The 25564-nt window shown below is 47.0% G+C and overlaps 1 protein-coding gene across 3 annotated transcripts in view; it reads right to left on the reverse strand.

The window, feature by feature from the left end:
* SIRT7 (sirtuin 7) overlaps window positions 1-24342 on the reverse strand; it is a 157071-nt gene extending 132729 nt beyond the window's left edge. For all 3 annotated transcript variants that reach the window (XM_085617544.1, XM_085617543.1, XM_085617542.1), the window contains exon 1: window positions 24190-24342. In XM_085617544.1, coding sequence (XP_085473670.1) covers window positions 24190-24267 — 78 coding nt within the window. In that variant the 5' untranslated portion in view covers window positions 24268-24342. The remainder of the gene's footprint in view (window positions 1-24189) is intronic.
* Window positions 24343-25564: the final 1222 nt, after the last annotated feature.

Consider the following 25564-nt stretch of genomic DNA (forward strand, 5'->3'; position numbering starts at 1 on the left):
GTTGAGTTGCCGTCCAGTCAAGGATATGACACGATTTTAGTCTGCGTAGATGCTTTCACAAAGATGGCTCATTTTGTCCCTTTAAAAGGAATTCCTACAGCTGCCAAGTTAGCAAACACTTTTTTTTTTTTTATGACAACCACAACATGTATTTGTATTGAATTATCTTCTACAATTATTTTTTCAGTACCTTGAGAATACAATGGCTTGTTGGATCGATAGCCAGCACTGCCCTGCTGCATGTAGTTCTGAGTCAAGTTGTAAGGCCACGATGCTGGGAGAAGAGGATAATGTCCATGTGGTCCATGTTCCCAAGGAACAGAGGGTTGTTTCATTTTGCCAAATTGTCCCTGGAAAGTTGGATCTATTTTTTTTGTTACCAACTTTGTATTTATTGAAAGATGAGGTTAGCCAAAGTACACAGCTGTGTGCCTACAACCATCTTGGCCGGCAGCGGAAAAGGTCCAATTCCATCATACAAAAGCAATGAAGCATAACATATCTCATGTATCTTCCCACCAGATCCCTGCTGTGGCCTCCATGCCCGGGGTCTGCCCTTCTTCCCCTGGACCCTATGTCCCTCTATTGCCCCAGCAGTCACTCTCCTTGAAAAGCCCTGCAGCCTTATCCCATCTGCCGTACCCACCCAACGTGCCCGTCACCCCAAAACCTGCCTACAGCTATGTTCACACCAGCCGGAGGGTCAGACAGAGCAGGTGCAACTGGTGGTGCAGTCTAGTCTCTAACGTGGGTCCCGCGGGAGGAGGCCAACAGGGCTCAGTTCCAAGTCTAGTGAGTGTCTTAACCCTGCCCAGGACAAGTAGTTGTTACTCTCTATGCCAGGTCTATGCTAAGTTCATGTGTCATGCCCCAGACAGCTCATTTAGTGCAGTACAGTGTTCCCAGGCTAACTCGCAGTCCTTGGAGGGACTGGACGGGGTGGCGTAGCGCCACCGTACTGTGTCACCAAGGCACTATCACATCGCTTAACCTCTGTAGGTCCTGAAGACAGGACAAACCAAGCAAACAAAAAACGGGGGAAAGTGGCAGGGGAGGGGATGCAGGACGCCAAATGCCAAAGTGGGGGAGTCTGGCGGATTCAACTAGTCTCGCTTAAGCTGGGCCGGCAGTCCCCTGATGTCCCTGGTACCCTTGAGGTGATGTAAGCCTGTGTAGTGAGGAGGTCAGACCCTGGCGCACTCGCCTGGAGCTAGGAGCCCTCCGACGATGAAGGCATCAGCTCCACGGACCGCGCGAGAATCCCGGGGCACATCAGACTAATCTCGTCGTCGAACAGCTTTAGGGCCCGCAGTCTCGGCGGTTGCAATCGTGCATGCTCTATCCTGCCCAAATATTCTACCAAGGGATTCCAGAGGGTCTTGAACCTAGTTCCCCTGAACTAGAGACGGGCTGTGAGCAGCTCCATCGCCAAGACCTGCCAGAGGCGGGCAAACCACACGTTGATGGAGGGCGTCTCCGCCTTCTTCCAGTATACCGCCACTGTTTGTTTTGCTGCGCCTAACATGTGGAGGCTCAGGTGCCAGTCCCGACCTGTCATAGCCCGCCGCGACGACGGTCAGAGGCCCAAGATAATCGTGAGCGGGTCCTCCGGCAGGGGGTAGCCTAGTACCCGTTTGATGTGGCTGAGGACTTCCTTCCAATAGGTAGTCAAACTCGGACACGTCCACCAAACATGGATAAAGTCCCCCGAATCCTGGGCGCAGCGCCAGCACAACGGGGACACCTTAGGGAACATCTTCTGGAGTCGGACAGGGGTGTAGTACCACTGGGTCATCACCTTGTAGGCAGATTCCTGTTGGGGGATGCTACGGAAGGTTTTGGGGATGTCGCTCCATAGCCGCGCCCACTGTGCGGAGGTGATCCCGGAGCCCGAGAGGTTCTGCCATCGTACTTGGTACGGGTGTAGGCCTGGACGCTGGGTATGCTGGAGCACTTTATAGACGCGGGAAATGAGGCCCCTATATGTTCCAAATGTGCGCGCCAAGTGCTCAAACGGGGTGAGAGGCCGCGTGGCGGCCTGCACCAGCGAGGTGCCCTGTACCCAGTGCCGAAGCTGTATGTATTGGAACTTGTCCTTGTCCGTCAGTCCAAATTCCCATTGGCATTGCTGGAAGGATTTGAAGTCCTCCCCCACAAAGAGATCTCGGATCGTCCTACAGCCGCTTTCCGTCCAGTTCTCGAAGTGTGGCGAGCGGCAGGCCGGAGGAAACTGTGGGTTGCGAGCCAGGGGGGTGTGTGGCGAGGGGAAGGTGGTGAGGCCCCTGCGGACCGCCACCCTGTCCCAGATCTCCAAGACCGTCCTAGTGGGGACCGCCATGTATGCACTACGGTGGCGCGCCGCCCGGGGCAGCCAAGCGTGATCCCAAATCGGGCGACTGGTAACTGCCCTGTCCATGTGGAACCAAATTTTTTCGCTTTCCCACGCCCCCCACTCCAGAACATAGCGGAGGTGCGACGCCCAGTAGTAGTCCATTAGATTGGGAGAGGCAAGACCACCTCTATCCAGAGGGAGCTTTAATATTTTGTTAGAGAATCGCGGTTTCTTACCTCCCCAAATAAAGGAGATCAGGTCCCGTTGTAGCCCCTGGATATAGTGTTCCGGTATGGGAGTCGGCAGGGTCTGAAACAAGTAGAGGATCTTTGGCAGCACGGACATCTTAATTGCATTGAGGCGACCAAGCCAGGAGAGCGGCAGTGCCTTCCAGGTGCGCAAGTCATCTAGGACCGAGCGCCTGCACTCCGGCCAATTGGCCTGTGTCCAGGTAGCTAGGTCCGGTGTAAGGTTAAGGCCAAGGTATCTCACTGAGCCGCTCGCCCATTGATATGGGGCGCAGGTCTGCAGCGCTGCAACCTCCGCCTCCGGAATCGTGAGATTAAGCACCCAGGACTTCGTGTGATTCATTTTTAGCCCGGAGGCACGCTCATAGGCGTGGAGCAACGATTGCGCTGCCGGGAGCGAAGTTGAGGGCGCAGATAGCGTAAGAAGGAGATCGTCGGCAAAGAGCGCAATTTTGTGATCACGGCCCCTAAGGGAAATGCCCTTGACATCCGGCGACTGGCGAATGAGAATAGCTAGTGGCTCCACTACTAGGGCGAAGAGCAGGGGCGACAAGGGGCAACCCTGCCGAGTGCCCCTACAGATGGGGAATGGCTGTGTAAGCTGGCCATTCACTCGCACCCTGGCCGCAGGGGCAGCGTATGGAGCCATGATGCGCGCCTCCATTTTAGGCCCAAGGCCTATTTTCCGTAAGACCGCTCGAAGGAACGCCCAATCCACCCGGTCAAACGCCTTTTCAGCGTCCAGGGACAACAGGCAAGCCGGGATTCCCCAATGCCTGGCCTTTCCCACAATGTGGGCGATGCGACGTACATTGTCCGCACCTTGGCATTGGTGTATGAACCCCACCTGGTCCGGGTCCACCAGGCGAGGGAGGTGTGCACTGAGTCGTTTGGCGAGAATTTTGGTATACAGTTTAAGATCTGTATTCAATAGGGCTATGGGTCGATAGGATGAGCAGAGGGTGTGGTCCTTCCCTGGCTTCGGTATGAGGGCGATCTCAGCCATCGCCATGTCTGGAGATGGCCCTCCCGAGTCAGTGAATGAATTAAAGAGCCGTAGGAGGTAAGGTTGTAGCTGCGGCAGAAAGGTACGGAAGAACGCCACCGGGAGCCCATCTGGCCCAGGTGTCTTGCCTATCGGGAGGTCTCCCAGGGCGCCCGCTATTTCTTCCAGTGTAATGGGCTCCTCTAAGAGCTCGGAGTGGTGCTTACTCAGCGGCTCCCACTCACATTCCCCCAGGGTCCCTGCGATCAATGCGGGGTCCGGCGGGTCACTCACGTACAGGGAGGAATAGTAGTCATGGAACGCCTGGAGCTTCGCAGTTTCAGTGGTCGCCCAGGTGCCCCCCGCCCCCTGTAGCTTCGCGATGTGAGCCTTGGCCGCCCTCGTACGTAACCGCCGCGCTAAAACTGCGCCCACCTTGTCTCCTCCGATGTAGAAGCGCTGTCGGAGCGCAAGTAGCGCCCGTTCCGCCTTGTTCGTCCTATGTGCCCGTAGCTGCCCCCTAAGGACCGCCAGACGCCGCTTATGGGCCGCCAACGGGCGGGCCTGGTCCATCTTTTCCAGCGTCTTGATTTCGCGGGCAAGTCTGGTTTCGTACAGTTGGGCTTCCCGCGTCCGAGCGGCAGCTATAGCCGTGAGGGTGCCCCGTATCGTGGCCTTGAAGGCATCCCATAAGAGGGGAAGGGGGGTCTCCGGCAACTCATTGTGCTCGAAGTATTCCAGTATGGCCGTCTTTATTTCCTCCCTGTCCACCGGGTCCCGCAGGGCGTGATCCGGGAACCTCCATTGGCGTGAGCCTAGTGCGCGAGTGAGGCGCTCATGGAGCAACACCTCCACGTGGGCATGGTCGGAGACCGAAATACTTGAGTGCGATGCCGACATAGTGTCCGTAAGCATGGAGTGGGAGACAAAGAGCATATCGATGCGAGAGTAAGAGCAGTGCGCGTGTGAGTAATAGGTGTAGTCTTTCAGCCCCGGGGAGTGATAACGCCAAACATCTACCAAGTTCAAAGCAGTAAGGGATTTTTTCACTGTGGCCGACAGGGCCCCCACTCCATGAAAGCCTCCCCCACAACGATCCAGCTCTGCGTCCCATACCAGGTTGAAGTCACCCCCCCACTATGAGGTCCGAGCTCACCGGGTCGAGATACTCCCGGATGACCCCGCGCAGGAAGGCGTCCTGACCCTGGTTGGGAGCGTAAAGATTACAAAGCGTGAGCCTACGGTGTCCCCGCGTTAGCTCAACCCTCAGGACCCGGCCCGCTGTGTCTCTACGCACCTGTGTGTCCCCATGCAAGAGTCCCGCCCGACAAAAGATTGCGACCCCTGCCGTCTTAGTGGCTGCAGACGCCCAAAACCTATGGGGAAAGCGCGGGTGAGCCATTCGACCTACATCGTCCTTTAGAAGGTGCGTCTCCTGCAGGAAGACTATGTCGGCGCTCTTTTGAAGCAAATATCTCCAGATCTGATGTCGTTTGCTAGGTGAGTTGAGCCCCTTCACGTTCAAAGAGACAACCTTCCAGGAAGGTACTGTAGTCATAGACACTGGTCAACTAGTGCAGTTGTCCCCCCCGCAGCCCCCAACCCATCCACAAGGCCCCCCCGCCAGAGGGTTAGGAAGTATAGAGGGAGAAAGGAGATAGAGTAGGATCGAACAGAAGAACCAAAACCACAAAGCGGCCAACATGGCCAACAAGGCCTATTCTAGTCTAGGGAGTGGCCAGGCACTGTGGCACAGGCTATCCCGGAGATGTCACTCTCCCAAGAATAGGAGTGGGGGTCCGTCGGAGCAAACACTTTTAACCAGACTACTGTGAGGGCACATGGGATCCCTAAGGTTTTAGTGTCTGACAGGGGCTCCCAATTTCTATCTCATTTTTGGAGAGCTTTCACTAAAAAACTAAACATCGAGACCAGGTACACCACTAGCTTTCATCCCGAGACAGATGTCCAGACTGAAAGGACAAATCAAGAATTAGAACAGTATCTCAGATTATGCCTATTAGACCAAGAGGGAGATTGGCCAGAGTATCTTTGGGCAGCAGAGTTCGCTCATAATAATGCGAAGAATGTTTCCACTGGATACTCCACATTTTATTTAAACTGTGGTAGGCATCCTAATCACTCAGTAAATTTCCAAGAAGTGGAGGTTCCCGCAGCCAAAGACCTGGTTGAACACATGACCCAAGTGCATAATTTAGCAACTAGGAATCTCATTAAGGCTAAGGAAAGTTACAAGAAATATGCAGATCGTAAGAGAAGGAAAGAACCAGATTTTCAAGTTGGAGAACAGGTTTGGTTGAGTACCAGAAACTTGAGGCTAAAAGGGATTCGGAGGTTTCAGCCCAGATACATAGGCCCATATGTAATTGAAACAAGCATTGGCATAGCCAATAGGTCTCGCCTTTGGGACCTTATAAGTGTTTAGCCATGCAACAGTTGCATAACTAAACAGTTATAAGGTCCCAAAAGCGAGACCTATTGGCTTTGCCAATGCTTGTTTTAACTGCTGTAATCTATTGAAGCCTCACAGAAAACATCAAAGCGGCGGCGCGGCCGCGAAAGTGAAAGTAATCGCGTAAAGCACGACGCGCACGCCCGCCCACATGCACTGTAGCTCTAGGCTGGCCTGGTAGCACTTTTTGGAGCCCTCACAAAATGTCTCGCCAGACCAGCGCATGCGCTGGGTCAGGCGAGACCTAAAAAGATTAAGCTCCCTAACCTTCCAGTTAAAACTACCTACAACACTTAAAATACACCCAGTATTTCATGTGTCTTTGTTATAAAAGATGACTCACGGTTTAAGAACAGGAACCCCCCCTAAGCCAATTCAGACTGAGGGAGGAGAGGAGTTTGAAGTCAAGCAAATTTTGGATGCAAAGAAGACAAGGGGTCAAGTGTACTATTTGCTAGATTGGAAGGGTTATGGTCCAGAAGAGCGTTCTTGGGAGTTAAGTTCTGAAGTGCATGCTCTTCGGCTAATTAGGGAGTTTCACAAGAAGTATCCGAGACAAACCCAAACCGAGAGAGCCTGCTTTGAGAGGGGGTACTGTCAGAACCACGCAGAGTACCACTGTCCGAGCGCGCTCAATTTGCTCTTTGTTTGGCAAAGATAAATTGCATAAAGAGTTTGGTTATTACCTGTATCGGATTCCTAAACAGCTAAGACGACTCAAGATGGCTGCCGGTGGTCAGCGGTCTAGTGTTTTGGAACAGGAGAGCGATCACGAACATCCAGGTGTGGCGCGCGCTGAAGTGCGCACTTCACCTTAATCCTAGGACGAAGAAGGTTCGACGGTTGGAGCGGCGCGAAATTTAGTCAGGGACCTACGTCGTGCTAACTTCGTCTCGCTACAACGTACAACAGAGCAATTTTCGGAGTTACAGTGGAGCGCTAGTAGGCGCTGTCAGTAAGCTATTATTTGGGGGTTCGTTGTTAGTATTTGGAGCAGTTGGAGTCTGAAGTTTGGTGCACTACTTTATCTTCTGAGAGGAATAGTGGTCTTTGCACAGTTGTATCTAGTCTTCACGGAGATCCTTAGGAAGTATCCAAGTAGTGGTAGAATTTGTAGGAAACATTAGTAGCAACACTATTGATTTCACCAGATAGCAGCGATAGGATTTTCAGCAGCAAATGTTTATCCTTATAGTTTTTTCAGAAAACTTAACACACACAATTAAGTATAGTAGTATAGGTGTATTCAACACTTCATACACACCTCGTAAAAAGAAATAATTATACAGGAAGAAGAAAACCCAGCTAGGAGTGAAGAATAACTAGGAATCTTCTGTAAACCTTGTAGGTAAGGCACAGCAGAAGAAGAGAAGGAAAAGATTGAGTAATAGATGTGAAAGTAATTTGAAAATCTGAATTGTAGTTACAGACAAGGCAGTCAATACATACACAGAAGAAAGAAGAGAGGCACATGTCACTGCAGAATTGGGTAGGTGAAGAGTAGACAGGGTTAAAATTAAATGTCAAGTCAATATTTAAATGTATTATTGCAAGTGGTAAATTGAGGTTGCTTTACAGTTCCACAGAAGACCCTAGCTGATACAGAAGTAGAAGAGTGAAGGAGGAAAAACTACAAAGACCCAAGAACGGAACCTGAATTCCAGAAGTGGCTGTCTCTTCTCTGTCCCATCCCCTTTCCCCCCTGTGGATTCCTACCAGGCGGTGTATTAAACCACGTGCTGTTGGAAGCCGTAGTGGGGCATTGGGAAATTGCGTCTATTCTGCTCCTGTGCTTTTGAGGACTAGAAGGTCTTCTGACAGCCATAGACTCGCTGTCTTATGGGCGTGTTAAAAAAAAAGAGAAAGATGGCTAAGACCTCGCTCCCGTTGGAAGTTGATGAGGTGCTCCATGATGACAGGGGACGGTACACGGTTCTGGTGGGTAGATTGGAGGGCAGAGTGATTGTTTTCGTTTCTGTTTATGTCCCGCCGGGGTTGCAAACGACTACTTTTGCGGATCTGGGGCGCCTCCTCCTTGGCCTTCCGGAGGGGATTCTAGTGGTTGGGGGGGATTTTAACGCTGTGGTTTCCGGGACTGAGGATCGTCACCCCCCTAGGGATCTCCCCCGTGCCCAAGCGTGGTTGTCCGGCCTCTTGGATACCTTGGGGCTGGTGGATTGCTGGCGTTTGAAACACCCTACGCAGATACAGTACACCTTTCATTCCGGGGCCCATGGCAGTCTTTCGAGGCTAGATTATGTCCTAATGCCAGCGGCGCATGCGGGGAGGGTCGGGGAGGTGCGCCATTTGGCGCGGGGTATTTCGGACCACTCCACGCTCCTGTTGCACTTCGACATTGTCCCGAGGGGGGAGGGGAGGATGGTCCCGATTAATCCCTGGTACCTGCGTGACCCAACCATTCGCACAGAGTTGGTTAAATCCCTTAAGCGATATTTTGAAGAGAATGTGGGGTCTGTGTCCTCGGCGGTCTCTCTGTGGGAGGCATTCAAGACGGTACTCCGGGGGGAGGCCCTGTCCCTTATTTCCCATTCCCGGAGGCGCGAGCGGGAGGAGGTGACCCGTATTGAAACTGAGATAACTGAGTTGGAGGGTGACTTGGAGTGTGGGGTGACAAATTGCATGCTCTCCGACTCAAGCAGGCGGACTACAAGGCCCTCGTCACGGAGGCAGCCAGGGGCCTCAGTAGGGAGCAACAGGGGAGACTGTATGATGTGGGTGATAAGGCTGGTAAACTGATTGCGTGGCTGGATAAAAAGGAGAGAGCGAGTCGAGTTGTGCCGTCGATTGAGCAATTGGATGGTGTGTGTGTCACTGACCTAGGAGAAATTGTCGATTGCTTTGCTGAATATTTCCGTTGGGTTTACTCCCCGGTATCTTCCCGCTCGGAAGAGGACTCCCATGCCTTACTTAAAGATATTGCGTTGCCTTCCCTTTCGGAGGAGGATAAAGCGTTGTTGGACGCGACCCCAACATCTGAGGAGATTGCCCTCGCCATACGCTCGGTCGCCTCCGGCAAGGCCATGGGTCCTAATGGCCTTCCCATCGAACTGTATAAACTACGACCGGATACGCTGGCGCCACATCTCCGTGCTATGTTCCTCGCGGCCCGCTCGGCGGGTTCCCTCCCGCTGGACCAGCGTCTGGCCACTATCGTGGTTATTCATAAGGAGGGGAGGCCGCGGGGATCGGGTCACGTCCTACCGGCCCATTTCGCTACTGAATGCGGAACCCAAAATTCTTGCCAAGGTGTTGGCTAATCGGCTGGTTGGCGTGGTGTGCGATCTGATTCACCAGGATCAGTCCGGCTTTATCCCTCATCGCAACACTGCGCTCAACCTGCGGCGTTTGCATGGGGTGCTCGCGCGGGTCCCGTTCATACGAGAGCCGGCCATTTTGGCGTCCCTGGACGCCACTATGGCGTTCGACACGCTTGAGTGGCCATATATTTGGGCGACACTGGCGAAGTTTGGTTTTGGCCCGGGATTCATCGGTTGGGTGAAATTGTTGTACTCCGGACCGCTGGCGCAGGTGGCGGTGAACGGTAGAGTGTCGGCTCCGTTGGAGCTGGGTAGGGGCACGCGGCAGGGCTGCCCGTTATCACCGCTCCTCTTCGCGCTTGCCTTGGAGCCCCTAGCGGAGTGGCTGCGGTGGCATCCTTCTATCCGTGGTCTCCGATGGACCCCCGAGTATGAGGATCGCGTATCCCTTTACGCGGATGATATTCTCTTATACCTTGCCTCCCCGCGTAAATCACTGATTGTACTAGTTGATGTTTTGCACTCATTTGGCCGCAACTCCGGCTTAGTCATCAATTGGGCTAAATCTTGTGTGTATGTCCTTTCCAGGGAGGCTCCTATCCTTCCGCGGGGTTGTCAGATCGCTCCGCAGGGATTTAAGTACCTGGGTATCTTCATTACCCTGGACGCGGAGGCCCGATATAAACAGAACTTGCTCCCCCCCTCCAGCGCCTGAAGGATGACGTGGCGCGTTGGAGGCGCTTGCCGCTCTCACCGCTCGGCCGTGCGGCATTGTTTAAGATGATGTCGCTGCCACGTTTCCTGTACGCTTTACAGAATACGATGGACGTTGTCCCGGCGCGCTACTTTCGCGAGGTGGAGAGTCTGCAGCGACGCCTGTTCTGGGAGGGTAGGCCGCGTATCGCCCTTGCGAAGCTGACGCTCCCGTGGTACGACGGGGGGGGTCGCCCTCCCAGACATCAAACGGTATTACTGGGCCTCCCAGCTGGCTGCGATAAACCACGGCCTTTATGGGCCCGCGCTTAACCCGGCCTTTGAAATGGATAAACTATTACTGCCGGGTGGCGACTATAATCGGGCGCTGTATTCTAGATCGCTTGACGCGCGTCTGACTGGCCCTACGCGGGTCGCGGTACGGGTGTGGCACGCAGCTAACTTGGCGATGGGGTGGAAGGACCGGTTGACCCGGGCGACGCCACTGTATGCATCGGAGCGGCTGGGCTCCCTGTGGACCTCGAAGGGCTTTGAGAAGTGGGACATGATAGGCATCAGCAAGGTGGGCGATCTCTGGACGAAGGGGGGATTTAAGACGTTCGAGGTGCTGCAGATGGAATTCCAGTTGCAGGACAGGGAGTACTTTCGATATATGCAGGTCCGTCACGCGCTGTGCTCCGTATTCCCGGATGTTGCCTCCATCCCGGAGTACTCCCCTCTGGAAGATAGAGTGCTAGATGGGCATGTACCGGACGGCACGATTTCATTAATTTACAAAAAGCTCATCAATGATCGCTCGGGACTGCTGACTGGCCTTCGTGAGGCGTGGGGGGCTGATGGACTGGAGCTGGATGACGAGGACTGGGTGTCCGCGGTGGCCTCCCCGAAAGAGGTGGCCATACCGGCTCGCCTTCGTTTCGTCCAGCTCAAGATACTCCATAGGGTCTATGTTACGGGGCCGGGTCTGATGCGTATGGGCTATGCCGTGGACGGGTTGTGTAAGCGTGGGTGTGGTGCTTTGGGGACCTTCCTCCATATTTTGTGGGAATGCCCGGAGGTGGCGCGATTCTGGCGTGGTGTGCATGCGGTTTTGCAGGCAGTCACCCATGTGACGCTGCTGCCCGAGGCGAGGAGATGTCTCCTAAATGTGTGGGAGCCAACCGACTACTCAGTGCCACAGACGTGGTGGGTGACTCTGGGATATATGGCGGCCAAGCGTGATATTGCGCAATTGTGGGGTTCCCAGAGGTTGCCAACTGTCTCGGCGTGGAAGGACAACATGGATTGGTGTATGTTTCGTGAAAAGGTAGTGTATGTTGCGAGAGGTAAGCCTGGGAAATGGGTGAAAGTGTGGGGCCCCTGGAACACCTACCGTGGGGGAATCTGTACCCCGCCGCTGACGCCTGATCTGTCACCGGCCCCGTCTCCTTAGCCTGCTTGTCTCCCTGGTTCTGGGCATTGAGTTCGCTTTGTCTCCGTCCCGACCTATCCCCCCCTTGCTCTTCCTGTGGATCGGTAGGGTCCCCCTCAGGGGAGCTGATGCTGCTACTTCGACTGTTGGTTGCCTTGTGGATTTGTTTTTTCGTTTCTTATATAAAAATGAAACCGTTGTGTGGGGTCCGGATGGTGTGGCTGCCGACGCTTCTTTCAACTCCTGTGACCTCTCTTCTGCCGCAGCGTGTGTTTTACTGCTTGTATTATATGCTCTTCCTGTTTGCTAGCGGCCGGTCTGAAGGTTGTAGGCCCATCTTTGTACATTTTTTGGATTCTGTAATAAACGGTTTAAAAAAAAAAAAAAAAAAAAAAAGAGAAAGAATCGAAAAAACACGCCCACGAATCCGAAAGAGACGGGGCTTGTTTGGAGAGACAAAGCTCTTCTCCAATGGCTGCCCAGCATTTAAGAGGACAGCCAATGGAGAAGAGGAGAGAAGAGGGGCGGGTTCGAGCCCCACTACTCCAAGTCATTAAATCTCGCGAGCGAGACTGCGCTAGTGCAGCCTTCGCTAGCCGAGACCTAAAAAGGGCCTATTCTCAATCTCATCACCTTCCATCTAGCGGGAAAAAAACTCAAGTCAATGACACAATTTCAAACAAATGGTCCGATGACTTGCAGATGTTTCACTTTATCTTACACCCAAAAGCAGGGAGAATACCAATTGGCCAGAAATGTCAAAGAAAAACTGGTCACAACCTGTAAACAAAGTGAAATACCCCCATACTCACAAAACTGCTAACACCAAGGTAGACCCTATTATCTATTTTCACCATCTTCAATCTCCCACTTTACAGCTCGGCAAAACTCTATTCAATATTCAATGAATTGGGTATCCTGGACAATTGTACAAACCAGACAGATTTCCTCCCTGATACCAACACATCTGACACAAAATGACCCAAACCAGCTGATAAAGGAATACAGTGATTCAATCCCTACATAGATCTTAGAGCCCTCAAACAATACACCACTGAATGTTCCTCTTATATGCTAACAATGTTGTGAGCACGCGACTGGTTAGAGTGTGCATTAGACTTGCACCTCTGTGAGTACCTCGTTATTTTCCTTTGTATCCCTGCATTCTACAAACGCTGTTCTGTGTTCGGCAGGTCTTGTTGCTGAATCGGTCGTTTGTAACGCCATTCAGAAATGGAGCTGCGGGCACGGAGGTCGTTGGAAGATGGGCTCAACGTATATGCTTTTACTCTATGAATAAACATTAGTTGTAACAATGTACCTGTTTCTCCTGGATTTCTTCCTTCCATACAACATCCTTTTGGCGACAGATTTGTGAATCGGACCCGTTTTCTCCTATTTCATGTAACCGAGCAATCATTGCTGCCGGAGCCCACCTCACTCGACGTTTTGCCGCCGCAACCTCTCTGTCTCTGTGGCCACCTAGCTTCCTGTTTAGGCGGAGCACATGCTTCTCTGCCACTGATTGGCCCTGTTCTGCTGACAATTTTATCAGTAGTTGTTCCTGTACGGGGCACTTGTCAACGACCGTCCTTCCCATTGGAGGCAAAGCGGACCAGCTGTTCCTTCCGTTGCCCCATTGGTCCACTACAGGCTTCTTTGATTCCTCCTTCTCAACTGCTCCTGCATGAAACGGCTTTTCTGTCTGTGCACGGAACTTGAGTGTACACCAAATATTCACATGCGTGCCACGTTTCAACTTCCTTACCTTGAGGTACATGTGCAGCGAGCCTTTGTTTTTCTCTCGTCTCACCAAGCGAGCCTTTAGATTCCGTACTGGGAAAAGTATAACACATGAATAACGCATGGCCGTGTGAGCCTTGTTATTTTGCACCTGCCCTTTATTCACAGTGTGTCATTGCTTTGGTTACTTACCCTCAGCTACTTAAGTTATTCTACTCATTGACTGCCTTGGCTCTAAATACTATGTTGGGAGGAAGTAATTCACACCAGCAGCCTTCAAAATTTCTAGATAGTCCTGGGAATCCTAAATTAGAGTGGAAACATTGGTTCAGAGTATTTAAGAACTATCTAGTGGCTATTGGCGGTGTAGATTACAGTCCAGCAAGGAAACAAGCAATTTTATATGGTAGTTTGGGCACTGAAGGGCAAAAAGTATTCGACAATCTACCAGTGAATCCTGCTTCTGGGGGAGAAGCTGCAGGTGATGCCTGGAATGTTTTTGTAGAAGCTGAGAAAAGACTTGAAAAACAATTTATTGTTGAACCTAATGCTGTGTTAGAGCGTTTTAAAATCTATTCCAGGAAACAATCGCCTGAAGAGAGCATTGTAGCCAAACTTGTTGTTTAGAAAATGCTTGTGATAAGTACTTATGGGATCAGATTGTCCTCAGTTGTCATTCAAAGAAAGTACATGAGCACCTTTTGTGTTGCACTGACCCTACTCTGGAACAAACCGTAAAAATTGCTCAAGGCATTGAATGGTATGTTTCCTCTGTTAAAGCTTTAACACAAGCATCCACTGCATCCTTCATGATAAGCAATGCAAATAGTACAGAGGTGACTGCAGTAAAGAATATTAGGAGTAATAAGGTTAACATAACCAATGCTTGTTACAGGTGTGACTCCTTTAACCACTTAGGTAACAATTAAAGTTGTCCTGCTATTGGGAAGAGGTGCAATAAATGTAGGCAGTTAGGTCATTAGTATGCAGGTGTTCGGCCTTCAATGCAGTTAGAGTGAATTGCGTGCCTGATGTCTGTCAGCAAGTTACCTAAGAGAGCAGTGTTAAAAAAATAATAATAATAAAGTCAAGATTTTAACTTTAGAAACCAAAGCTGATGATGCTACCATGGTTCTGGTTAAACAGGATGCTGCAAATATTGCTAAAAAAATTGTATGTTTCGCAAAGTTTCCATTCGTACTGTGTGTTTACAAATCATGGTGGGCTCAGGTTTACCTGTAACTATGCTTTCTGAAGAAACCTTTAAAATACTTTGGTGCAATAAGCTACAAGAAACCTCGGACATCAAAGCCATAGCTTAAGGTGAGTCTGACATCCTTACTAAAGGGTATTTTGTGGATGTCTTAGAATTCTCTGGTAGATTTATTTCCACAAAGATTGATGTAGTCATGGATGGACGCGATATCATGAGTTGGATAGACCAGGGAAGACTTGGCATCATTCTAAGACCAGGTACCACAGTACCTGTTATGATTGTTGAGAACATTTCCTCAGAAATTTACAAAATTAGGCAGAGCTGCGGGCACGGAGGTCGTTGGAGGATGGGTTTACTCGATGAATAAAGATTCCTTGTAACAACGTACCTGTTCCTCCTGGATTTCTTACTTCCATACAACATCCTTTTTTTGAGTGATTTCCAAAGTAAAGTTGTTAGGAGTCATTTGCAACAATCTCCAAAAAATGCCCTGTTTTTACCCCCTCTGGATTCATATTTCAATGTTCAGGACAGTGTTCAGTCTCATGTTCACCAAACTCAAAACCATGGTGCAGGTAATCAACATACTACTGATCAGGGTATTCGTTCTCATGTGGATCCAAGAGTAATGGGGGATTTTGCGTTACTACTAGAAGTGGCAGAGTGTCAAAAAATCTTTGTATTTTCAGGATTTCACCATGTAATTTTTTTGGGGGAAAAGGGAGATGTGTTATATGCTAACAATGTTGTGAGCACGCGACTGGTTAGAGCGTGCATTCTACTCGCGCCTCTGTGGGTGCCTGTTGCTTTTTTCCTTTGTATCCCTGAATCCTACAAATGCCGTTCTGTGTTCTGCAGGTCTCGTTATTGAATCGGTCGTTTGCAGGGCACAAGTCCTAAAAATAGAAGTGGGGGGACGCTGATGTCACGACAGGAAGTGACGTCACGAAAGCTGGCTTGCACCATCAGACTCATTGCCTCCCCTAGCTCACCCCTTAGATGCGATTGCATCAGAGAAGCCAGCGCGTGAGGAGCGTTCTGAATGAGCTCCGATCTCGCCCCAGAGAGGCCAAAGAGTGAGTGTGTGGCTCCATTTGTTCCAGTTATCGAGCTCCCGGTAAAATAAGTGGGGGGACACCGTCCACCCGCGGGGTACCCCGACTCGAGCCCTGGGTTTGTAACGCTATTTAGCAACAGAGCTGCGGGCACAGAGGTTAGGATGGGCTCAACTTATATGCTTTTACTTGACGGAAAAATATTCCTTGCAACAATGTACCTGTTTCTCCTGGATTTCTTCATTCCATACAACAGTTCCATTCAATTTGCATAAAAGATTAATTCTTCAGGCAGCAGAAAGAAAGACACAGCCATGCACTCAATCAAATTAATAAGGAAATCCAAAATGAACTTATTAAACACAGAAAAAGACAGATCAAAGCAAGAATTCGAAAACAACAAACCTCTCCATGCAAGCTTAGAACAACTCCAAACAATTTTGTTTCTGAGTGTTCGTTTTCTTTTACTCAGAAAAAAATATTAGGGCAGATTTTGACTTCTGGTCCTCCGTAGACAGCACACCTTCACAAATCCCAAACAAGTAAAGATATGGCCCAATTTCAGTCTCACTAATTTGGAGATAACGACTGCCATATTTTCGGATACCAACGTTCAGCACATTCCACAGACATGCTTGTCTCTTAAATGGATACCCAAAAGCAGACCGTGATCTAACTATTACTGAAAACTACTATTGTAGCTCTAGTCTGTTGTAGTAATCTAGTTCTTTAACAGTGTAGAACGTATGTGTGGAATGTCACTACATCATTGAGAATGCATATTTATTATGGAATTTTAGAATGTGCAGGCGGTCAACCATATAGCCTAAAAGAGGATGCCAGCAACCTTTACTCCTCTTGTACATGAACCTTAATAAACCAGAATTTCTACTGAAGCGGTCTCCTGCAGGTTACTACAATTTTTGGCGACAGGATGGGCACAGTTTCTTCAAGATTAAGAGTCTTCAAACCTTACTAAGAAGCGGAAGCCTATTCCGAGTGCCACTACTCAAAAAAAAAAGAAGGAAACGCAAGATTTTTAACAAAGGAATCGTCTCCATCGTGAGCGACCTGAAGATACCAAGACGGAATCGAGGTGAGCCACATGGAAAAGTCATTTTACTAACGTGTGATTGGATCGGTTACCGCTTACCGGTTAACTGACTCGCGTTTGAATCCCGCATTACCTACGCTCCTCACACTCAAACACCGCTACCAGCGCGTTCCTCCTCGGTGTATCTGGAACGAATGTGACAACAGCGACGTTCCCTCCTAGTGACACGGCACACTCACTCGCTCACGTGCTGGGTCAACAAACGTCAGCGCGTCAAGGCCTCCCTCGACGGCGGCCATCTTAGATGTGCCAGTTACCATAGAAACACCTGCACAACGATAACTTCGCATCGGATCAACGCTTTCACACGGAATTTTCTTCAGAAAGGCTACGCAAAGCATTTTTGAAACGGGTAATTAGAGTATTACCTGCCTTTATATTATTTATATTTGTTCATGTACTTGCTTCAGTTTACATTTTAAGAGGCTTTGCTGCATTTTGAAATACTGTATCCTAAGGGTGCTGGGTCATTGCTAAAGACCTTTGAACTATTCAAATTACAAATACTTTAGTCCTCTTCACCCTCAACATATCCATTGAACGATTCAGAAGTATTTTTTTTAAATTATTTAATTAGTTTATTTTTGAATTATCTATCTGAACATGCCCGATACTGCTGGCACTAGCACAACATCTGGTGAACTTGTGACTGCTACAACTTCCATGCACATCAACACCCCTTGGGAATTTCTAGCTGTACCAGGAGAACCACCTGTAGCTTGGACAGACTGGAAAGAGTACTTTCTGAATTACATTGCAAACATGGAAGACTCCAGCGGCACCTTCTCTCCTGAAAGGAAAAAGAGATTTCTGATGTATTGTTTAGGCCCTGAGGGTTTAAGAGTATATAATGAATTACAAAAACACGAAAGCGCTGGAGGGGATATGGATGTATTTAAAGCAGCAATCCTTGATTTAGATGACCATTTTTCTCCCACAGTTTGCATAGCAGTCACCAGACAGTTTCTTTCAGAGAAAACAAGAGAGTATCGAAGAATATGTATCTGCGTTAAAGAAAATCGCAAGCAAATGCAAATCTGCTCAGTTACATGACGAACTGATCAGGGATCAAATCGTCGTGTACACCAAAAACAAGACATTACAAGATAAATTATGGGTTGAGGGTGAAAGTAGTCTTAAGGACATCATTGCTATGGTCAAAAAAAGCAGAGCTTTCTGAACGGTGTGCAAAAGCGAGTTTATCTGTTGATAAAAAGGATGTTGAAGTGGTGAATACAATTTCTGAGGGAAAAAACAAACTATAAAAATTACAGAGATCCCAAAACTGATGGTAAAAAGAAAGAAAGATTTGAACCTAAAAGAATATGGAACTTAATTTGTTACAGATGTGGTAGTCGCCTCCATTCGGCAAAGTTTGACAGATGTCCTGCAAGATCCGCAAAATGTCTGGAATGTGGCATTGTGGGTCATTTTGCGAAGGCTTGCAGAAGGAAGCTCAACAAAAAAGCCAAGAGCAAGGTAGCGTGCTTACATGATTCTGAACAGTACAGTGAATCAGTATAATCTGACGAAGAGCTTCAAAATCAGTTCCCAAAAAAATATGTGGTTTTGAATATTTCTGATTATTGCTCATCGAAACCCATGTGTCAAATGTCTTTGGGAGGTGTTCAAATCCAGTTAGCTGCCGATTCTGGGTCACCATATCAGGGATTTGGAATTCCTATAGCCCGACGCCCAGGACATATTGTTTGGGGTCAAGGGCAACAAGTTTTAATGTGCATTTTGTCCTTGGGACAAGCAGGCCCAACCCAATGCAGCACAAACCCTTTGGCTGCCAGTTTGCAGTACCACATTAAGGATCAGGGAAAGGAACTGCCTGCAGTTAAGTTAATATTTGTGCGCATATGTTAATGCTGCTCAAACTTGTATTTATGGTTCATTAATTGAAAGCCTTTATTATTAGGGTGAGCACTCTCAGTAAATGTAAGTTCTGACTGCACTACTGACAGTGGTTCCAGTATAAAAATGTGTACACACGGTTTCAAAGTTTAGCAATATGAGGCTATGCAAAATGCTCCCAGAATGCTCAGATTAGATGAAAATATTTGCAGAAGCTTGAAAGCAAGATTAATGATTCTTTGCTTTCAATATAAAATGTTCCTAAAAAATGAAAGTAGGAAAAAAATGTTTTTGCTAAACTACTGTAAAAATTCTGGTACCATTTCTTTGCAGCATCATTTAGAAAAATGTGTTGATGCATGCTAGTATTTTGCCAAAATATTTATATTAGAAAATTAGTGTAACCAGTTTCAATAAGATTTTGGGAAACATAAAAATAAACAAGCATTGGAAAAGCCAGTAGGTTTGAAATGGTGGTCAGCTTTTTAGTTTTGGCAATGCGTGACTTGTTTTGGCATGGTTTTTGTAAAACCTTATTGATGTAAGAGCTGCCGGACCCTCCACATTATAACAAACATTGGCAAAAGCAAAAAATGTTTTTGGTCTATAAAAAGCACACGCTGCCACATTAGTTACTGGAACTGAACAAAACTACTTTGTGTACCGATATGCTCCTTGTGAAAGATCAGAATGCTGTCACTCACCGTGAAGCCAGCCGATAAAGAGAGAGAGCGCCAATTTTAAAAAACACAAAAGGTCATGGTTAACGCCAGACCAAATTAGGGGCCCAATTATTAAAGAAAGTCTCAAAAGTGCACCCTTGGTATATGTCCTTGCATTAAGGGCAGCTATATGGCTTTCGTGAATTCACAAGAATTTACAGCAGTAGGGCAACAAATAGTACGCCTAGAAAATATTTGTGAACTGCATTTTAGCATGAGCAAATATGCATGTGTAGATTTGCTCATGCGAAAACCTGAGTGTTTGCAAGTTTATTTTCCCTCCAACCACTTTTTTCCCAACTCTGGAAGAAGGTTTACATCTGCCATTGTCAGGAGTAAATTTCCAACATTTCTCAGTATTGGAAAAGATTAGAGAAGAGTTGTTGAAAACTCTTAAAACATGCAAGTTAGTAGGTTTGCACAAACTCAAAAGGACATTCCAACCCTGGAACTATTGTTTACCACTACCTTCAGTCCCAGTATGTAGATCTGCGGAAACGTAGCAACATAAAGGGATTGCTAGTATTCAACACTACTATGGTATGAGCCCTGGCATAATCAGAGAGGCTATACAAGAGCTCTTATATAATGAGATTGCTGCCATAATTTGTCGCCACACAACATGGCACCAAAGGGACAAGTGGATTTTGTTACAGGACAAGTAGATTTATGAAGCAACCTGCCCCATGGACAAGTATATATTTTAATAAATTCCACACCCCTGCCATATACTATCATTGCCAAACAGATTTGGGAAGAATTATTCATTTCACGTATTGGAATTGGTTTGGAACCTAGTGACATCACCCCCGAAAGCTATACGGGTGAAAACATTGATATACTAGGGTTCAGAGTACTTGTTTTTAGATTTAAAGGTAGACATGCAACTGGAAAATTATATATTGCTAAAGAAGGACCTTCAGTCCTTGGATGGATAAATCAGAAAAATCTCAACATAATTCTAGATCCGAACAGCAAAGAGCAGGTTCTTATTGCATGCAAGAGTGAAAACACTAAAATAATGGGTATTAGAAGAATTTCCAAATGTTTTTTCATCTCAAATGGGCGAGCTTAAAGGTTTCACGCATAAAATTATTTTGAAAAATGGGGCCATACCTAAAATACACAAAGCTCGCACCATACCGTTCATAGTTAGAGATGAAGTGAAACGTGAGTTGGGCAAATTACTAGATAATGATGTTATTGAAACAGTTGCGGCTGCTGAATGGGTTTCTCCATTGGTCGTGGCTCGTAAAGCCAATGGAAAGGCCCGTCTATGTGTGGATTTGAGGTACTTGAACAATAACATTCTAATAGACCAGTTTCAGCTCCCCAGAAATGATGAGATGCTATCTCTCACACGTGACGCTACATTATTTTCAACCCTTGATTTATCGGCTGCTTACCATCAAGTGGTTCTTGATCCTGGAAGCAGGCATCTCACTACATTTTGTACCCAGTTTGGTTGTTTCAGGTTCAAACGAATGCCATTCGGGCTAGCTTCGGCAGCTGCGGTCTTTCAAAGACTCATGTCCAAATTACTAGGTCACATCCCAGAAGTAGTATTTTTTCAGGACGACATTTTAATCATGGGTAAAAACAAATCTCATCATGATTCTAAATTAAGGGAAGTGTTAAGAATTCTTGAGTCAAATGGTTTGGTTGCTGAAGGGAGAAAATGTAAATTTGCAGAAACAAAAGTCACATACTTAGGGCATGAGATTTGTGACGCAGGTATTAAACCCAAAGCTAAACTAGTGGAAGCAATAGTCAATTCTCCGGCACCTAAGTCCAAAGATGAACTCAGGTCATTTCTGGGATTAGCTGAATTTTATTCAAAATTTGTCAACCAGTTTTCTCAAAAAACTTATGAAATGCGACAATTGATGAAGAACAAGACCCCATTTGTGTGGAATGCTGCATGTCAGATAGCCTTTTTAGAAATCAAAAATGCAATCACCAGTGCACCCACATTACAAGGTTTTGATCCTGTTGCTGAAACATTTGTGACTACGGATGCCAGTGGCACAGGGCTAGGGGGAGTTCTCTCTCAAATGACAAAACAAGGTGTATAAGTTATAATAGCGTTTGCTTCACGATCACTATCTCCTTGTGAGCAGAAGTATTCTGTTATAGAGAGAGAGAGAGACGTTGGCTTGTGTCTGAGCAATGGAACATTTCAGGAAGTTTATTTGAGGGAAAAAGATTTACCCTTCGTTCCGATTACAAACCTTTAACCAAACTTCTCACTACTGAAGGCCTTTGCAGAGCTTCTGCTAGAATAGTTAGACTTTATATGAGACTCCAGGATTGTGTCTATGAGGTACAGTATGTACCTGGAGTCAAGAACATTATAGCTGATTTCTTAAGCAGAATGTCCTTACTGCTCAGAGAAGTGGATCTGAGCAGTTGGGAATGATTACTGTGTAGCTGGAATTTTTTCTGAGTCATGTGGTTTACAGATGGATGAATGGCAACAAGAGGGTTCCAAGGATCAATTACTCATGAAGGTTGTAAATAACATTTCTAATGGATGGTTGAATGAAGACAAATCTGATCCACAAATTAGAGCATTCTGGGAAGTGAGAGATGAATTAAGTCTGGATGAGAGTTTGTCTGTCGTGGTGAAAGAATTATTCCTCCTTTCGGCATGAGACAGAAAATTATTAAAATTGAACACGAGGGTCATCCGGGGGTCTCTAGAAATAAAAAAAAACATCAAGGCATTATACTGGTGGCCCAAAGTTGACTTGGAAATTGAAAGACAGGTTTGTGATTGCATAAGTTAATGTGATGGTGCTGACAAGAGTCAGAAAACACTCAACCCTACAATGTCTTCTTTAGGGTGTCCGAAATTACCTTGGGAGGATTTAGCTTTGGACATTATGGGTCCCATAATTTGGCAAGATGGTTTGTGTAAATATATTTTGGTCTTAATAGACCTATTCTCCAGATGGATTGAGGTCAAGGTAGTGGAACGCATTAATACGGATGTTGTAATTAAATTACTTGATGAATGCTTTATTAGAGAAGGATTACCAGCCACAATTTTGACTGATAACGGGGTACAATTCAAATCAGATGCTTTGAAAACAGTTCATGGGTGCCACCGGTACAGTACAATGATTTACTGCCTTGTATCATCCCAGGGGCAACTCTGTTGTAGAAAGAGTCAACAGAGTGGTTAAAGGTGTTTTACAATTGGCTAGCAAAGAAAGGAAGAACTGGGATATAGAACTTGACAAACTGATATGGTCTTACAGGATCACTGTGCACTATACGTGTGGTGAAAGTCCTTTTGGTCTTTTGAGAGGGAGGTTTCCCTATTGCAACATTAACCCAACCTGGATGGGTAGAAGCAAGAAATATGTATGGGATTGCACTAAGGTCAGAGAATGTATTGTAAATTCACAAAGCAAAAACAAAGCATATTTTGATTCTAAACATGGTACCAAGACTGTATTTTTGGAAGTTGGACAATGGGACAATGGGTCAGGATCAAAGAGGGAAAGAGTATTGGAAAACTGCAGCCTCGTTTTCCTGAATGTAGTTCAAATTCGGGTACTATGCCTGAGTTTGCACCTAACACACCAAATGACACCACTGGTATGGAGATTGCTACAAATCAAAGAGTTGCACCTGATGTCCAAATCGATGAAACAATGTCTGAATTAACATGTGATTCTATCCATAGTGATTTGCCAACCACCACAGATTATTCTTGCCAACCTGAACAAACTAGTGGCACGGATAATATGCCTGTGGTCACGAGGTTTTGTTTGCAATTAATTCATTTATTGGATATGTTCCTGTAAACATATTTCTTTTTAGTTTAGTATGTAGTTTGAGTTGTTGTTTGTTTCTTTTATTATTAAATAAGAGGATGTGTAGTAATCTAGTTCTTTAAAAGTGTAGAACTTATGTGTGCAATGTCACTACATCATTCAGAATGTGTATTTATTATGGAATTTTAGAATGTTTAGGCGGTCAACCACAGAACCTAAGAGAGGATGCCAGCACCCTTTACTCCTCTTGTACATGAACCTTAATAAACCAGAATTTTTAATGAAACGGTCTCCTGCAGGTTACTACATCTGTCTTGTTTGGTCAAGATCATTGCAAAATGTCACAAGTCAAATGTACAGCTACAGAAAGCAAAATGATATTCTTAGCCTCTTCCATTGCGGATTTAGAACAGGGAAAAGCACTGCAACTCCCACGTCTGGCTGTGGGCTGACAACATTTTACAACAGCGTGACTACCATTTCTGCCTCTTTATCATACTGACAATGGCCGCGATCTTTAACATTGTAGACCACGAAATCTATTCAACACCATAACGCGCATGGTGGGCTGAGTCCTGGCTTGGTTCAGGCGATTAAATGGCCATCACCTAGTAAAAAATGAAAACGTACGTAAGAGACTGTGACCTGCCCCATCGTCTAATTTGTCTCCTAGCCTTTTCAATCTCTACATAGCACCCCTTGGTGACATGATCACAGATCTCACTGACCTTTTTATAGTAATAAGGAGATGACACTCAAGTATACATTAGGGATGTCTATCCCCCAAAATCAACCACTGTCCTTAGAATCAGTCTGAGTAGCGTTAAGGAAGTTCACCTCAAAGACACGAATTTTCAGAGCAGCTTTCCATTACACCCACATGCCCATAAAAGAGCAAGCCAATGTACATTGTAGCCCCAAACTGTGCTGTCAAATGTTGACCCCTGCCCCCATTTCCTACGTTTTTTGTACCCTCCTACGTTCAATTGTATGCATCATCTTCCTGCTTTCAGGTGCTCATCCCCTTGATCTCTCGCACTCTCTAGAGTAGACCCACGTTTCTATCTATATAGCTTCTCAACTTTCCATCTACATCTCCATCTTTTCTCCTGCCTCACCCCCAGACCCAACAGCGCCTCTTTAGGCCGCCCTGTTGCCTTTTATATCAGCTTCCTTCCCAAGCCCATGACACCCTCGATCTACTCTGTAGTCCACCCTTCTCCGAGACGTCTTTCTTTCCCGCCTCTTCTTACCCGCCGAACCCGCTGTCGTGCTTCCTCCACCTGGAGAATCCGAGCTCTTTGCTCCGCTTTTTTTTCCGTACGACCCATTTTCACCAGCAAGCATAACAACACCGGCAGAAGTTCCACTTCCGGCTTTACCCCGGTAGTGACGTACTCTGAGTTCGAGCTAGAAAGAGGCTAAAAAAAAACACGAATTCTATATTACTCCGAGAAGACGATGGGTATAGCTATACCCGTTGTTACCCAGGCGCGCAACGCCCATAGGGAAAGGGCTTTAGCCGCCCCCACCCCGTGTTTCGGCCCGGGTAACGCAGATTTAGGACGGACACAGAGCTTGAGCTGCTTGGGCAGTGGCTGGCGCCGTATCACAGCCTCATCTGAGCATTTCACAGGACTTTAAAACCATTTATATTAACGAGGCTTTCTGTTTTTTTCCAGTACCCCTACGTTCACGCTCTGCCTATTCCTTTCATTTGTTAAATTCTTTTACTGACAAACTGGTAGAGTGCATTTCCTAAAAACTAACATTAGGCATATATGATTGTCACCTGGAGGTTTTCTGATATCCCAGCAAAACTAAGGAAAATTATCTAAAGCCTGTCTTTTTAGCCCTTATCTGTACATACTTCAAGCAGCAAATCTAAATAGAAAGCACTTTCAAGTGTGTTCTAGAGCTGCGTTGATGACCCTTGACTAATAATTAAACATGGGCAGGAAAATCATTTGACAAATTAATACATATGAGTTTGTTCTAATTTTGTTTCACTTTCAGGCCTTGTAGACTCTTAAAACTACAACAAATGGCCATTATTTTTCTCTTGGAAAGGTGGCATCCCAATAAGCATATCCTGAGGCTGAAAGTTTGTTGCAGGATACTCAAACAATTTATTTGGTCCCCCCTCCATCCCTGATTGATGTCATAATAGCAATACTTTAAATTATATCTGATACCCAATCAACAAATGTGGATAACATGTTGAGTTACTCAGAGTACCTGGGAATGCGTCCTGCAATCAGACAACTTGCCTATCATTCTCACCGCTCACTGTTGTAAAGAAATGGTCACTTAGGAGAAAGGGTGCTGGCAAGGTAAATTGTTTATTGATAACAACACAGAAGTGGTGGACAGCCCACAGCAACAGCCTTCTCCAACTGACTCCCTCCACCATTCAAAACCCCAACATTCTCTTCGATTGATGCCCACGAGACCTCGAGGCACGAAGCATCCTCGAGCTCTCGTGGTGCGGGGAGCGCGAGCCCAACATACCACTCGCCCTTCGCTTTCAAGCTCAGGCTACACTCACAGCAATCACACAGCACTTACACTGTTCACCATGCATTCGCGCCATTCACCCTCCTCTTTCCCTGCACTCAGACAATCACA

This window comes from Triturus cristatus, chromosome 7 (assembly GCF_964204655.1).
Source record: "Triturus cristatus chromosome 7, aTriCri1.1, whole genome shotgun sequence".
Taxonomy (NCBI): Eukaryota; Metazoa; Chordata; class Amphibia; order Caudata; family Salamandridae; genus Triturus; species Triturus cristatus.